Source organism: Talpa europaea (assembly GCF_964194135.1).
Source record: "Talpa europaea genome assembly, chromosome: X".
NCBI lineage: Eukaryota > Metazoa > Chordata > Mammalia > Eulipotyphla > Talpidae > Talpa > Talpa europaea.
In genome coordinates, this window is record NC_140081.1 from 5,371,381 (window position 1) to 5,387,775 (window position 16,395).

At 46.9% G+C, this 16,395-nt stretch overlaps 1 protein-coding gene across 2 annotated transcripts in view; it reads left to right on the forward strand.

Annotated features, from left to right (window-relative positions):
* The window catches only part of EGFL6 (EGF like domain multiple 6), a 44,119-nt gene extending 29,633 nt beyond the window's left edge, over window positions 1-14,486 (forward strand). Inside the window, exons 7-12 of one of the 2 annotated variants that reach the window (XM_084258090.1) lie at window positions 794-916; window positions 6,825-7,121; window positions 8,633-8,713; window positions 10,347-10,451; window positions 11,832-12,094; window positions 14,207-14,486. In XM_084258090.1, coding sequence (XP_084114216.1) covers window positions 794-916; window positions 6,825-7,121; window positions 8,633-8,713; window positions 10,347-10,451; window positions 11,832-12,094; window positions 14,207-14,317 — 980 coding nt within the window. In that variant the 3' untranslated portion in view covers window positions 14,318-14,486. The remainder of the gene's footprint in view (window positions 1-793; window positions 917-6,824; window positions 7,122-8,632; window positions 8,714-10,346; window positions 10,452-11,831; window positions 12,095-14,206) is intronic. The other variant, XM_084258091.1, reaches the window with a different exon arrangement.
* The last annotated feature ends 1,909 nt before the right edge of the window (window positions 14,487-16,395 follow it).

Genomic DNA, 16,395 nt, shown 5'->3' on the forward strand with positions numbered 1-16,395 from the left:
GTGTTTCCAGTGGGCTGGGGCCCGTGCCCTCTGTATCTCATCTAGCTCCGTCACCCAGAAACCCCCTGCAGGAGCACCCCTGAACCCTGCAGGTGCTGCCCCCGGGCATGGGGTGGGAATCCACAGGGTGAGCTTCCAAAGGAAACAAATCCTTGTGATTTTAAAAGTGGCTGAGATTAGCATCTGAGCTCTTTGTGGCTTAGTTGGAAACAATAGGCTGCTTTGTGTGTGTGTCTGCAAAAGCATCGCTAGGACAGGGGGTGGAGGAAAGGGCTAATGAGCCTCACTTGGGGCGAATTCGGCAAACTTTCCTAGTGGAAATCCAGCAGACAAGCTCAGACCGGCCTGACCCTTGCTCCTGGCAGCCTCGGCACACGATGACTGTAAACTCAGGTGGCATCACTGATTCCTCGCCCAGCTTGTCCTGTGCAGGAGCTCCAAGCTCTCCCATGTCTAGAATTTCCTTTCTCATAGTGATTGAGTCCTGAATCAGATGAAAAAGTTAAGAACAGCACCCGACAACTGGCAGATTTCGGTAGCACTGAGCAGCAGGAGATGACGTTGCTGGGATCGTGGGGGTGAGCTGCAGACACCCTCTGCGTTCCCAGGTTCCAGGCATCGGCAAAGCCCTGGCTGTGGGCCCAGGCGCCAGGAGTTCAGGGTGCCTCTCGGTTCTCAGCCACGCGCTGGAGGGTGGTGGTGAGCACTTGTGCCTGAATTGCTCCAGTGCAAGGGGGGATTTCAGCAACCCCCATTGCCACAAAGTTGTTCACGGAAATGTTCATACTTCTAGATATAAACGAATGTGCTGAGAATACCCACACATGCAGCTTCCATGCCAACTGCCTCAATACCCTAGGGGCCTTCAAGTGCAAGTGCAAGCAGGGGTTTAAAGGCAATGGACTTCGGTGTTCCGGTGAGTAGCCTTTGGTCATGGCGTCTTACCTATTCCCAAGAAAGCATTTTCTCCATGCCTCCTTCCTCCCTTCACATTTCTCCCTCCCTCCGTGTGTGTGTGTGTGTGTGTGTGTGTACACACGCATGCACCTATGCGTGCAGTGTTTGAACTTTTAACTCTGCCACAGCCTATCTTCCCTGCTAATTGGATCACATCTCCAATACCCACTGAAGCTGTGGGCACAAATCTTTGAAGAGCAGCACAGGTTCTAGATATTTTTCTGGTCGCAACATACTGAAAATAAGATTTAAGGGAACAAAGACACTGAGCGAATGTATGAGGGGTGGTCAGGTCAGGGCGCACTGCAGCGGTCATCATGGGCCAGTGGTTTGGGACCACAAAGCTTTTCAGCCACGTGAATCTGCACATTTCCCAGAATGCACGTGTGTTACCCACGGAGGCTCCATTCTTCAGCTTTTCTCCTTCCTGTCTCACTGCTTCCCTCCCTCACACTGCCTCCTGGGATCACCTCCCAACTAAATCACCTGTACCCACATCCTTGTGTCAGGTTCTACTTGGGGGAACCCCACATTAAGACAAGCACCTCTCACACTATGGAGGGAAAGGAGGGATTGGGGTCAAAATAAGGGGGTTGAAATTGTATGGGGAATATAAAAATAAAATTTAAAAAAAAAGGACAAGCACCTCTCTAATAGGTTCACTGGGAGATTTTTTTTTTTATTATTTTCATTTTTTTTTATTTTTGCATAGAAGAACTGGGGTGTAGGTCAGAGGTGCAGGGGTGAGAGGATTCACCAGAGACAGAGTGGGGAGCAGAAGAGGCAGATCCACTGAAATACACTGCTGAGGGGAGCAGCAGAAGAGAAAGGAGAGGTCTGCTGCATCATATGTGGGACAGCTCCCTGGCCAGGGAGTGAACTCAGGCCCTAGGGGTGATAGCACTGAGACTTAGCCCCTAGGCCATCAGGGAGGCCCTTCATTATGAGATTTTAATGAGACGATACAAGGAGAAAGCTGAGCTCTCATGGATGCTTAGTAGATGCTCAGTAAAGCTGGCTGTGCAGTGGTTGTCAGTATCATGTCAGTCAGGCCAGCTACTCTTGACTGAAATTCTGTAAAAGGTAAAGGTACAGTGCATGCAAAAACAGTTTCAGTTTCATACCCCCATGTACCTTTGACCCTAGGTGTGAGAATCGAAGTTTGGGAAGAACCTCCCAGAATTAACCTGGGGTCATCTTCCTGGTCCCTCAAATCCCCTGGAACCACATTGTCCAAAAGAAGGCGACATCTTTTTTTTAAGAGAGAATCCCCTCTAATTAGCATCAGCGTTATAACATGTTATATCACTTATACATACATGTGTATGCACATGCATCACAATTATATAATGCAGAGCATTGATATAGCAGCTTTTATTATGACCTCATTAGTTTGCAAAAGTTCAGACATAATAGTGCAGTACCAAAGAGGTATGAGTAATAACCCTTACCCACCACCTGCACCCTGAGGAAGAAACCCCCTAAATGTAGATGTGCATCTATTTTTCACTCTTTAATATATGTCAGTATTAATAATATACCATGGAATAATTTGGTCTTAATTTGATGGCAGCTATACCTCATTTTAAGAACATCGAAACTAGATACTACCCAACTTGGCCATGGATGGTCAGTTCCAGAAAGGACACTGTCACTGAGTTACCAGGAGCATGGCTTCTAGAATCGAATTACCTTAGCTTGATTCTTGGCCCCTTAGCTGCCTACTGAGGTGGACTGAAAACAAATGTTTTAAACCTTCTGTGCCTCAGTCTATGTATCTACAAAATAGAAGACAGTAGTGTCTGACCCTTAATACTGTTTTGACCATTACATGAAATAATTCATCTGTAATCAGTAGGTGTCCAAATAAAGGGCTTAGCTCCAGCCCAGAATATATTAAACACTCATAAATCAGGCACTTGTAGTAGGAGTAATACTCCTTTTACCAAAATTCAACAACTGTTCCCATCGAAAAGCAACTCTCTTTGTCTTTAGAAATATGCCTCTGATTTAATTCAATTAATATAGAGAACATTCGAGAGCATAGATTTTGGTAGAACCAGATCATTCCAGGTTTGTTTGTTTGTTTTTTTTCCCCCTTTCAATTATAACATAAACAGAAGTTTGGAGTTATGGCCTAGAAATTATTTTTTTTTAACTTAGTAAATGATTTTTTTAAACATTCTGACCATGAATTCTACAAATATAGCAAACACAGCTGGAATATCTTAGTCACGGACATATATTCACTCATTTAAACCTCATAAAAGCCCACTTCTCCCCATCTTATAAATGGGTAGACTGAGCTAAAGAGACGTTGACTATCAGTTCAAGGACATACAACTAGATGTGGGAACTAGGAGTTAACCCCAAAGAACTGGGCCTCAGGCCTGCGTGCTTAAACCCAGGACAGGCGTGGCCATGTCCTCTGGGGACTCCTGGGAGGAGACCTCTCCTGGGCCCTCCCTGACAAATTCTCCCGCCTCAGCGTTTCTCCCTTCCTGGCCCTTCCTGTTTCCCGGGTCCCGTGCTGCAAACATTTCATCCTCTCGAGACTGTGTCGGAAGCCCAGAGGGAAGCCCAGACGGGAGGCGTGTTTCTCCTGCCGGATGGTGAGAAATTGTCTGGTGAACTGAACATGGGTGGATGAACGTGGACTTCTTGTCCCCCCTGGGGTCAGTGTTCTCACATCACAGTGATTTCTCTAAGCAAAGTTAAGATTTTCAGGCAGACAAAAGTTTTTGACAAAGTGGATACTTAGACAAATCTCTCCCAAGAGAAGTAGTCAATATCATCTACAGAAGACTGAAAACTCTGGAATTTCCCTACTTTTATGTCTGACATCCCCAAACATGCCAAAGACCCAGCTGCTACTTCCTCCTGCATTTTTATATTATCGAGAAGATGATGCAGTAATCAAGAGTTCTAAGACACTCCAGCTTTCTACGCAAAAATAAATAAAATCTTAGAGAGAGAGAGAGAGAGAGAGAGAGAGAGAGAGAGAGAGAGAGAGAGAGAGAAGCAATCACCCATTATGTCACATTGGAAATAGCAATAGCTAGCTCGATAAAGCCAAATTTATCCATTCACCATCAGGCACATGCATAGCTTTTTAAATCTTTGCTCCAGCTTACCTTACATACTAAGAGACTAAAATTGTTGACCTCATAAAGTTGTGATGTTTTGATTTTTTTCAACAGGAAAAACTGAAACTCCAAAGCAGAAACTGAGCGCAGATGTTTAGGTTTGCCTAGTTTGCCTGAAACCCTCACCTCATTATTTATTAAAGGCCCTTAGTTTTATGTTACTGATTGCATAAAGGAAATTTCCAGGGGAGGGGCATTTCCTGTTCATTTTTCATGTTGGGTCCTGGGAAAAGATTCCCAGGACAGAATTACACAGGGCGGCCTGCCGAGGAAGGTCTATATGTGATCTGAACATTAACAAGCAAAACGGAACCTGTAACCTCTGGCAAAGGAGCTGAAACAGGCCATCGGAAGGTCAGGACAGTGAGTGATGATTGTACTAGGACAGTGGGATTTGGACCTATAACCACAGGCTGTCACAGTGATAAATAACTGGAATATTTTGTTGGAAAGGGAAATGTAGCTTTTTTGAGATGACAACCTTACTTGATTCCAAGTAACAGCAATGCCGCAATTAAGAGCCCGGATATTTTCAAAGCATTCTTCTTTCTCCTTTTGATTATTCAAAATGCAGTGGACGTCTTGTTTATTTTTCTACTGCTTTGGTACAGACTGGGTCAGCCAAATGATGGAGGAGAAACTGAGCAGAAGGAGAGATAAAAACATTGCCAAGAAAAATATTCTAATAAGATCCGGATCCAATTTCGTTTTATAGCATTCTTTTTCATCACCAAAATTGGTATCTACTCCCTTAACTTCATTTCCCTCCAAACTATATCCTTGTAGTAGAATTGAGTGATTTGTTGTTTCCGGTGTTAATCAGACCCTTTCTTGCTTAGCCTTAGACTAGCACATGCCTAGGTATTTTATAATAGGACAATATATTTGATTTTAAAGATCAGTGTGTTTTAAATTTTTTGCTTACTTTTTTACATCAGTTGGCTGTTCTTGTGTGTGTATGTGTGCGTGTGTGTAGCTCAGACATTTAATATGGCTGACTCTAGAAAATGCTTTGACAAGGCACAATGAGATGGTAAATCTTTTTAGGTAGACTTTAGACTTTATTTATTTGCGGTCACATGGGTAGACATCACTGTGTATGATTCAAACGAATAGGTTCACACCAGTCGGCTATTGTCCAGGAAAGGGGTGTGCATCTTTGGATTCCAGAGCTCTAGGAATTTGAACCAGTTTCGTGGAAAGAAAGCCTTGCCCTAATGAAGGAAGAAAGCTGTCATGGAGATCGGAGTGGAAACAAGTCCATTCATGCACTTTGCCCGCCCAGGCTGCTCTGTCCTGGGAGCTGAGCGACCCTGGGCATGTCACCAACAAGCAAATGACACTTTTTTTAAAAAAAGATTTATTTATGCATACAAGAACCAGGGTACAGGCCAGAGGTGCAGGGGTGAGAGGATCCACCAGAGACAGAGTGGGGGACAGAAACAGGCAGACTGACCGAAATACACTGCTGAGGGGAGCAGTGGGTGAGACAGGAGAGGTCTGCCCCGCCATGTGTCTCCCTCAAACTTGTGCGGCAGAGGCTGCGGATAGCTTCATAGTGCTGTGCCCAACCCCTTGTGCCACCAGGGAGGCCCCAAATGACCCTTTTTGTATTGCTTGGACCCTTCTCCAATGAACATTTTCCCCCCAAGAGTCATTGGTTCACCCTGGGAGGGGTGGTATGTGAGGAATCAACCTAGAGGTACATTTTAAAAAATTATTTAGCTTAGAGGGCCTCCCCGGTGGCGCAGCGGTTGAGCGCTGGGTTGCAAAGCTGCCCGCGGCCTCTGCGGCGCCGGTTCGATCCCCGGCTGCTCCCCGGCCACCGGAGGAGGATCCCACATGGTGCGCAGACCTCTCCTGCCACCCGCTGCTCCCCTCAGCAGTGTACTTCGGTCCTTCTGCCTGCTCTGCTCCCCGCTCTGGCTCTGGTGAATTCTCTCACCCTCCCGCGCCTCTGACTGTACCCAGTGCATGTATAAACAAAACAAACAAACAAACAAACATAATAAATAAATAAATAAAAACATGCCTCTATTTAAAAAAAAATTATTTAGCTTAGAGATGAGAAATGGTAAATGAATGTAAAACAGCAAGTATAACAGCTTCTCTGTAAATGTCCAACAAATAAAATCATCTCATTTTCGACAGTTGACTGAGGTGAAGAAATTGAGCGGAGGGAGAGAACAGGGAAGGAAATCAGGTGTGTACACATTGAGCCAGTCACCATCTCTGCAGGCCACAAATGGTCCACTGTCGACCATTTACATGATTCACACCAATACAAGAGCTGTGATCTTGGAACATCAAATTCGGACAGCTCTCCCCGGCTGCCTGGCTTCAGCGGTTGGGGGCATACCAGTGTGAAAGCAGAAATAGGAGAGGAGCCTGGGAAAGCCACGCCTTGGGGATCTGTAGCCTGACTTGGGAGTCAGAGCTGGTATTGGCCTCAAGTGGTGTGGGAAGCAAAACACAGCGTGGCCTCTAACAAAGGCAGCGAGAGGGCGAGATGCAGGCAGCGTCCGAACTGCTTAAAACAGCTACAAGTATCATTCTTCCTAAATATCCAGTGGTGGCACGGCAGCCTCTGGAAACCTGCACTTGCTGTGTTTGCTTCGGCAGCACATATACTAAAATTGGAAACCTGCACTTGCTGTGCTTGAACACTTAAAAGCGCTCCTTTCCGCGAGCAGGCCTCACGCCTGTTTCTGTTTGTTTTAGTTATCCCCGAAGATTCGGTGAAGAAAGTCTTCAGAGCGCCCGGTACCATCAAGGACAGGATCAAGAAGTTGCTTGCTCACAAAAACAGCATGAAAAAGAAGGGGAAAATTAAAAACGTCATCACAGAGTCCCCGCCTTTCGACTCTGGAGCAGGCATTTCCAGAGATGGGAAACCTCCGGGGGGAAAGCGAGGGAGCACAGAGAGAAAGCAAGAGGGGCTTGAGGAAGAGAAGAGAGACGAGAAGGCCCTGAAGAGCCACGCGGAGCAGGAGCGGCGGCTTCGAGGAGACGTGTTCTGTGAGTATCACCTGGTGGTTTCCGCAGGTCACGGAAGGTGACGTGTGGTCTCTCCGGGGAAGTGAAAGAAGGAAAGACATGGCACACCTTCGGTGGAATGAATTTGGCTTGAAGTCCTAAGGAGCAGGGTCCCCGTCAGGCCTGGAAAGGAGCGTCTTGCCCAGATCCCAAACCAAGTTTGCTGCTGTGGGAATGGAGGAGTGGAAGTCCTCTCCCCTTACCTAGGGGTCTCCTCTGCGTGGGGACCCTCTTTCCATTGTCTGGCTGCCCAGCTCTCCCTGCCACATACCCCCAAATCAGAGAGCCGCTCTCCTTGTCTACTCCGTGGAAGTGCTGTTTGTACGGGCTGACAGGCCAAAAGGGGACTTCACAGCCGTGTGCTTGGGATTTCAAAAGCCAAAATAGACCATTGTGAGGACGAACATTCCATAGGGGGCCTGAAGTTGTGTGCATGAACTGGGTAGATGCCCTTTGACCTGGATGCTGTGGGAAGTGTTAGCCCCTCCAGCGTGGTTGCCATGGTAACTCCCTGGGCCCCCGCCGGGCCTTCCCGTTTTATTCTCTGGGCAGCTGTTGCTGCCTCTATATTTGCCTCCTTTATTCTTGGCCCTTTGGCAGTTGAACTTAATCAAATGAAAAGTAGGCACATGTCCATTAAGTCAAGAGCTAGCACACCAATCGCAGTAGCTCCCTTAACAGACAGTGAAAGTATTTTCAAAGCCCTGTGAGAAGGGTCGCGTTAGTGTCAGTGCTTAAGTCACCTGGGGAACCTTTGAAAGAAGATTCTAGATGGAGAAACTAGAACTAGTTATCTAATATATTCTGTAAGTAGAAAGCTTAATGAACCCCCATATTCTATTATTCATTCATACCTTCTTTTTTAAAGATTTATTTTATTTATTTATGCATACAAGAGCTGGGGTGTGGGCCAGAGATGCTGCTGGTGAGAGGATTCACCAGAGACAGAGTGGGGAACAGAACAGGCAGATTGACCGAAATACACTGCTGAGGGGAGCAGCAGGTGAGTCAGGAGAGGTCTGCTGTGCCATGTGGGTAGCTCCCTCGCTGGGGATGGAACTCGTGCTGCAGAGGCTGCGGATAGCTTCCTAGTGCTGACTCTTAACCCCTTGCACCACCAGGGAGGCCCCATTCATACCTTCTTAGCGTGTGGGGCTTGGGATTTTTCTTTTCTTTTCTTTTAAAAAAGATTTATTTATTTATTTATACAAGCACTGGGTACAGTCAGAAGCGCGGGAGGGTGAGAGAATTCACCAGAGCCAGAGCAGGGAGCAGTGCAGGTAGAAGGACCGAAGTACACTGCTGAGGGGAGCAGCGGGCGGCAGGAGAGGTCTGCGCGCCATGTGAGACCCTCGCCTGGTGGCCGGGGAGCAGCCGGGGATCGAACTGGCACTGCAGAGGCTGCGGGCAGCTTCGCAAACCAGCGCTCAACCGCTGCACCACCGGGGAGCCCCCTTGGGATTTTTCTTAACTGATCCAGTATTCTTTATCAGTCCCTAAGGTGAATGAAGCAGGTGAATTCGATCTGGTTCTGGTCCAAAAAAAAGCTGTAACTTCCAAACTGGAACGCAAAGGTAATGACGCTTTCTCCCAAGTCTGTGCTCTTTTACAGTGTCCCATGTTATTTTCCTGCCTCCACAGGATGAGATGATTGTTCATAAATCACTGCTTTGCTCATAAGCAACCTAGAGAAAATGATCACATCATGACACAGTTTCGGTATGAAAACAGCAGGTCCTTACCTGTTGAATTCCAGTGATGACAGTGAGGCTCTTTTCTTCTCTCCACCACTCCCACATGTGCCCTAGAGAGAAGGTGCTGTTCCAGGCTGGGTTCCTCAGAAACAGACCCGGAGGCAAGAATAGGTGTGCAGGTGCTCTATGTATCAGGTGATCCTAGGACTCAGTGGTTAGCAGTGGGAAAGCGAGATAGGGAAGAGAAGGAAACAGTGAAGAGTAAGAGCATGGCCAAAGCCATGTCCACTGTGGGCAACTGGAGCTCCACCCCACTGGAAACTCTGGGAGCCAGTGGCGAACACGTGGCACGTGGCCCAGAATGGTTCAGCTGGAGCTGCAAGGGAGCTGGGTATTTATACACCAACTGCCTCCTAACATTGATGGAGAGCTGCTAGTGGGTGTTTATTCCCTGGCACTTCTGGCATGCATACTTGCAGGGAAGGGCATCACTGTGGCAACCCACCCTCCATCCAGCTGCACCCATTGGGGAACTGGAGAGAACCTGGATTCCTTCCCTTGCCAGTTCTTTATTTATTCCTCAGCATAAACAGTCAAAATCCCAAAGTCAAAGCCAGAGGCTAACATTAGTTACAAATCAGAAGCATCTCATAACGCCTCCTCTTTCCCAGTGGAATTTTCTGTTATCTACCTCAGCGGTTAAAAAGCTTTTTCCATTAAGGGCCAAATAATAAATGTTAGGCTTGGTGAGCACTACAATCTCTGTTGCAACTACTAGTTCTGTTATTGTAGCTCAAAAGCAGCCATAAACAATATGTAAATGAATGGGTATACTGGGTTTCAATAAAACTTTATTTACAAAAACAAGCAGTAGGCCAGGATATTAGTTTGCTGATCCCTGATCTACATAAAAGTAACCAGAGACAATGGTTCAAACCAGCTGATACAACTATGATATTTCCCTGACATATCTAAAGGCAGTCTTTCAATCATAAACAACCTAGTAACAATTTAATAACTGGCTGTGTGTCCATTCATTTGATCCAACTCAATGGTGGCAACTTTAGAACTGTTATCTTGAAATCACAAGATAAAGAAAAAAAGTTTTGTTTTTATTAATATATGCCAAACCAATCTTGGCAAGCCATGGACCACATGAAACTTAGTATTCCACAGATCATCTACAAAGTTCTGGCAGTCTCTAATTTGTTTGGGTAGGAAAGATTTTATTTTCTGGCCTGAATTTTACAAAAATTGCCTACATTCTCTGTTTTGCTTTGTTCATGGGGATCTTGCCCATTATTTCTTTCTAAAAAATATCAGAACAGAATTTTCTAGAATGCCTGCACAGATTTAAATTGAAGCAGGGTCTCTGGTTTGCCACTCACCTTAAGGGCAATTTCAGTTGTCATGATCTGTACTCCATGCAACCAAAAACATGGTACTGCCTTCCACAGTTCCAAATGTTCTTCTAATGCTCTTTATGTTATGAAATGTACCCCTTTTTTCTGAGCAGACTTAAATGTCTCCGTCGACTGTAGCTTTGACCATGGGGCCTGTGACTGGAAACAAGATACAGAAGATGATTTTGACTGGAATCCTGCTGATCGAGATAATGGTATTTAGATTTCACTGTTTCCTGTTCTGCATGATGGCGCGGGCAAAGCAGGCTCTCCAATGACAGGACGGCTACTGTCCCTGTCACTTGTGAGATCAGGGTGGTTTGTCACCTTTGAAAACTTTTAGATCTTCTGAAGTCTGCTTTGATGGATGACTAACTTGGTTTGACATATTTTCTCCTACTTCATTCCTCTCCCACCCACCCCTCCCCACAAAGGATATTCCAGCAAACTTCTATACAGTCATGCACTGCTTAACAGGCGGTGCCATCCAGCCTAGGTGTGTGGTAGGCAATACCCCCTAGATTTGTATGATCACACTCTGTGATGTTCACACAAGCACAAAACCACCTAATGAAGCATTTCTTAGACCTGCGCATCCCCATCTTGAGCAACGCTTGACTCTTCACTCTCCTGCTGCCGAGAGAGGGATGCTGGAATTCCTGTAAGGGTTAAGAGCATTGAGGAAAAGGCAGGAGAGGGTGTTCCTGTCCCCAGCTCACCAGCTATGATGCTCTGTAGTTGGTTTTGGGTTTTGTTTTTGATGGGAAGATAAATCTGGAAAGGAAATACAACCTCAGCCTAAACCTGAAGTTTTAGTAAGAGTCACCCCTCAACCCATCAAAACCACAGCGTGCCAAGTCAACATTCTCAACACCTGGGCTGAACTTTCCCTTCCGTTGTTGGAGGATTTCTTTCTTAGCAGCTCTTCAGACCCCAATCTTCAAGAGTTTTTTTTGTTCAAGTTCATCAAAGCCAAAACCAGGTTAGAGATGCACACAGGTCTGCCACCACTGGTTAAAAGATGCCATTAAAGCCATAAACTAGTTTACTTAAAAATATATACTGTTAAAGCTACTGCAAAGATAGATGCTTAGAAATAGATGTGTTCCTCTTGCCTTCTTTCCGAACTTGGGGTGACATGGTATACACATTCTGGGAAGCTCCATGAAACCATGAGTACAAATTCAGGTATGTTGTGGATTAAACACCACCAGTGGCCCTGGCTACAGAGTGGCCATCACACATATCATTCAGATAACCAAATGGAATGCAAGTTCTCCATCAGCTGCAAGCTACCATAGTGCTGAAGGACCATTTAATTAGTCTCGCCCCGTATCTGCTACGACCAAGCCTTGTGAATGTGGCCACATTCCTCAGTCTCTCCGGCCCTCAGTTTCCTTCTCTATACAACAAGGAATTTCAGCTCTGTGACCCCTAAAGTCCATTTTAGTGTGACATTTTTGTTCCTATGTTCAAAATGAAAAGGACTTCAGCTTTCCCTGTCAGAGACTAGCATTCACTTTCTGTAGCTGCTTATTCTGTCGTCCAACCCTGTACAATGGCCTCATTTACATTGCCTTTTCCTTCCCTGGCAGCTGTCGGCTACTACATGGCTGTCCCCGCCGTGGTGGGGCATAGGAAGGACATCGGCCGATTAAGCCTTCTGCTCCACGGCCTGCAGCCCCGAAGCTACTTCTGTTTGCTCTTCGATTACCGCCTGGCGGGAGACAAAGTAGGGAAACTTCGCGTGTTTGTGAACGGCCACGACAGCGCGCCGGCGTGGGAGAGCAGGAGCGAGGACGCAGGCTGGAGGACGGGCACAGTGCAGTTCTCTCAAGGGGCCCACGCGACCACAAGTGTAAGTGGGAAAGGGACGAAGCGAGGCATGTACGTTCGTTTGTAATGATTTAACAGAGAAAACAGACCGCTTCCGGAGGCACCTGGCCCCGCGTACATGAGTGAGGCGCTTTCCCTCCTCGCACAGAGTGGGCACTGTGCAAAGTGGGCGCGGCCATCAGCCAGAGCCGCTAGTCGCCGCAGGGCCGGATAATCCTGGCCTGGCACACGCAGGCCACGAGCTGTGCAGATGGTCTGTGCGTTTCCGACTCCTCTCACCAACCTCCTCCCAAACCGGGTCCTAAAGCCCTTAAGTGGTAAACATTTTCTTCATTCCTTCTACGCCCAGCGCTTCTCGCGGAGGTGGAAGCCAGAAGGTCATCTTTCATGTTTTTAAAACTGAACTGAGAGGAACTGCTGGCTGGGGTCCCCAAGACCACCCTCAGGTTCTGGGATACCCTAGACAGGCTCGCAGAGCTCAGGAAAGCTGGTGTGGTCACGGCTACAGTTTATTGCCCTGGAAGGGTTAAGATGAAAGTCGGCAGAGGGAAGGGTGCGCGAGGCCGCGGGCAGGAGCGACTGGGCGCCAGCTTCCGTCTTCCCGCACAGGCACATCTCCCAGCAGGCACTCGTCATGGCACTTGCAGTATGCTCCCTGCCAGGGACGCTCATGTAAGCCTTGGGGTTCAGGGGTTTTATCGGGGGTCAGTCTGTCCACATGGCGTATCCATGAGGCTCTCCTTAGTTCCTCAATCTCCAGCCTGTGCAGAGGCCAGGCTGATACCACGTGACCCGAGGCCCCACCCGAACTCCTATGTTAGCATAAACTCTCTGGCTTGACCAGAGGGACACTCTTATCAAGTAGCATATGCCAAGGACTTGGAGGTGATCTCCCAAGAACCAGTCAAGGGCCAAATTTTGTTTTGGGATGTGCAGGGTTTAGAGAACCCAGACCTGCCGAGTTAACCCTTTACTGCACAGAGGGTTTAATGAAGGAAGAGGGAACAGAGGTTTAAGAGGTAGTTCGTCAAGGGGATGAAACACGGAGGCAAAGCAAAGAGGGTAAAAATGTCAAAGAGACTATCAAGCTTGATCAGGAGGTGGCCTGTGTGAGCATTTTTCCTTTGGAGGGGATGGGAGGAGAGCTCTCTCTAGAGAGACAGGAGGAAAGGGAGCAGAGCCCCCGCCCTTTGTGCAAAGTTTGGCTGAGATGGGAATGGAAAAGGGTGAAAGCTAGAAGGAGCTGCATGAAAAGCTGAGACCATCCAATGGTGATAAGAAGAACAATGGGTCGATGTGTGAATTGGGAATCCGTTTATACTTTGCTTGTGAAGTCAGGTATTAGTTAACATAAATAAAATCCTGTTTCTTGGGACTAGGCGTCAGACAGGAAGTCTGGTCCCAAGTGTCAGTTGTTAACTTCAACACCCTTCATTTATTTGTCACACTTAAATCCAAGCCTGACGTCTTATTTAAAATACATCCGATTGTTTCACTTATAGGAGGAACACAGAGAAACCATACAAGGGATCAGGGGGAAAAAAGACAAAACTAACAGGCAAACTATAAATCAGAGCCATTCAGGAGGGGAGCGCGAGGGGGAGAGACCAAAGCAGGGAGGGAGGAGCACAAGGGACGATGGTGTGGAGCACGGGTGTCTTGGCGGTAATGATTTTATGGGGACTACACCTGAAAGGAGAAATCAAACAGTGTACAAAAGTGAACAACAATGTAAAAAATACATAAATAAAAATTAAGCAGAAATGATAAAATCCACCCGAAGACATGACTACAGATAAAAGTATACATCGGGCCACAGTTAACGAAAGCCATTCCTTCCCGGTCCGAGTGTTGGCCTGGTACTGACACACCTACTTATTCCTCTGCAGCCTTTCCCTTCTCAGCTTCCCAGAGCTTCCCAGATTCTTTTAGGTGCTGCTGTCACCCTCTTTTCTCTGAACATAACTCACTCCGTGCAGCTACTGGCATCTGGAAAATACGTTTCCAGCCTCAAAGCCTGTTCCCGTGCAGTAGGGACATGAGTTCAGTCCTCTGTAATCGCTATCAAAAAGTTTAACTTTATCATCATTGTGAATATTTTGAAATCGATTTTGTATTCTTTCTCCATCATCAGATCATTTTTGAAGCAGAACGCAGCAAGGGCAAGGCTGGAGAAATCGCTGTGGACGGCGTCTTGCTGCTTTCAGGCTGGTGTCCCGACGGTCTGTTATCTGTGGATGGTTAAATGTTACTATTGCCTTTTGTATCTTTATATTTGGCTTTTTATGTTGGTTCTCTGTTATTGTTTTCTTTTTTTTTTTGATATTGCATCATAGACACCCCCATTTTAGAAGTACAGAATGAAAAATTGTACTAACGAATATTGCAAGATGCCTTTTCTCGTAGAAGATGCACCGGTATTTGCTTTAAATATAATACCATTTGTGTCTCCTCACTCGTGTCTGAATTTATAGAATGTGGACATGCAAAAACAAAATGTGGACATGCCAGTTCAGCTTCTTCCCCCAGCGTGTTTGATTTGATTTGTCTACATGAGTTGATGAACTGCGGTATGCATTTTTAGATACCAAAAAAGGAGGAAAAAAATACGCAACTATTTGACTCCTGTGGCACTTCTGGGAAACTGACATCACAGATATACTTTTTACCCTAGTGGCTTAGCCTGACTTGTTACAGCCACACTTGCCCATTTAAATTCTTGGTAATAATAATATCCAAATAATCACCTTGTGCCATGGTTTAAGTTTTTCTAAGTAAGAAAATGTGTCGTTGACTCTATGTTTAATGATGAGTATGATTTTTTTGCTTTGCTGAAAATGTGGCTTTTATTCTCTTCTCTACTTTCATATTCTTAAAAGTCCTTAAAATTGCTTCCTATTACGAGAACAGATGACTGCTTTACTAGGCCTCATAACTGCAATGCGAATTAGCTTAAGTTGTTGAATTTAAGGCATCAGAGAACTACCTAAAGCTAAACTATGCAAGTGGCAGGACTCAGAAACAGTCCAACGCGGCCTTTTCTACTTCTCTTTTCTTCTGAATTTAAGAACAGCTCTATGTGGTAATGAATCCCGGGTGTATTCCCTGAGGATGAAAATATATTGTTTTGAGATCCCGCACCAGAAAGTTCCAGGACAGTTCCCCATCAACCTCCTGATGCTTTTTGGATGAGATGTTCCCTTGGTGAGAATCACTGAGATCACTGAGGGTCTGTGCGCTGGCTTTGCTAAGTGTGTTACACTTAAAAAAAATACTTTATAATGTAACAGTATCGGCCCTCTTTCCAGTGAACTTCATCTATCTGACTTGGTGCCCAACACCTTGGGACACGTGGTGAATTCTCCACTCAGTACCCAGCGGGGATGACTGAAGTTACGGACTCGGGTATAATCCAGCCACCAGTGACTCTCCCCTCCACATGTCCCCTGACCAGACATCCACGAGACCACTGGACCAGGGACATCAGCTGGCTGCTGGGGCTTAATGGCGCCAGAGGCATGAGGGCTGGTTCAGCAGCCCAGGGGCTGAGGCCTGAGGCAGTATTCCTGCTGCTCAGGATTCTAGAAGCCTCTCCTTTCCCCCATCTGTAGGTCTCTCTAGACAGTGATAGAAGTTTCTACTCCCGCTCCAACCCCCATCTCTGTCACGGGTCCTTTGGAAGATCTTTTTCCTCCTGAGTCCAACCTGCGTGTCGCTGTATCCTGCTGAACGAGACCCTTTCCTCCAGGACCTTCAGCTCTGGTGCTCCGCCAGGCTCCTAGCAGTGCCCCCTGGCGGCAGCCACACACATAGACACAGGCTTCTGCATCTCCTGCTCCCTCCGCTCCATTTCTCCCCTTCTTTCAGGGCACCCAGAACGTTCCGACTTAGTCACCCCAAGACTCGAAGAATCCAAGGCCTCAGACCTTTCATTCTCTCCCAGTTCACCCCAGCAGTGTTGACTTGTCCGGTGTCCCCTTCGGCTGGTCTCTGACCAGTAAGAAGACTGCCCCTCGGCCCACGCAGGGAGTCAGGCGCTGCAGGTGCCGCCCTCCATGTGGGGTAGCTGCTCACCTCTACCACTCTGGGAAGCCTGGCACCCAGGAGTGGGAGGGCAGTTCCAGCAGCGTGGTAGGTGGTAGGGCCAGGGATCCCCTTCTTGAGTCAAACCACACGGTTCCATGTCTGCTGGCAGGCAACAGAAACAGCTCCGCTAACTTGCAGCGAGAGGAAGTTACGATACGGGAGCAGGAGTGCAGGCGCTGGGGAGACCAGTCGTCCAGCCTTGGAAATGGGCCGCAGCACAAAAGCAGAAGTGTAAGA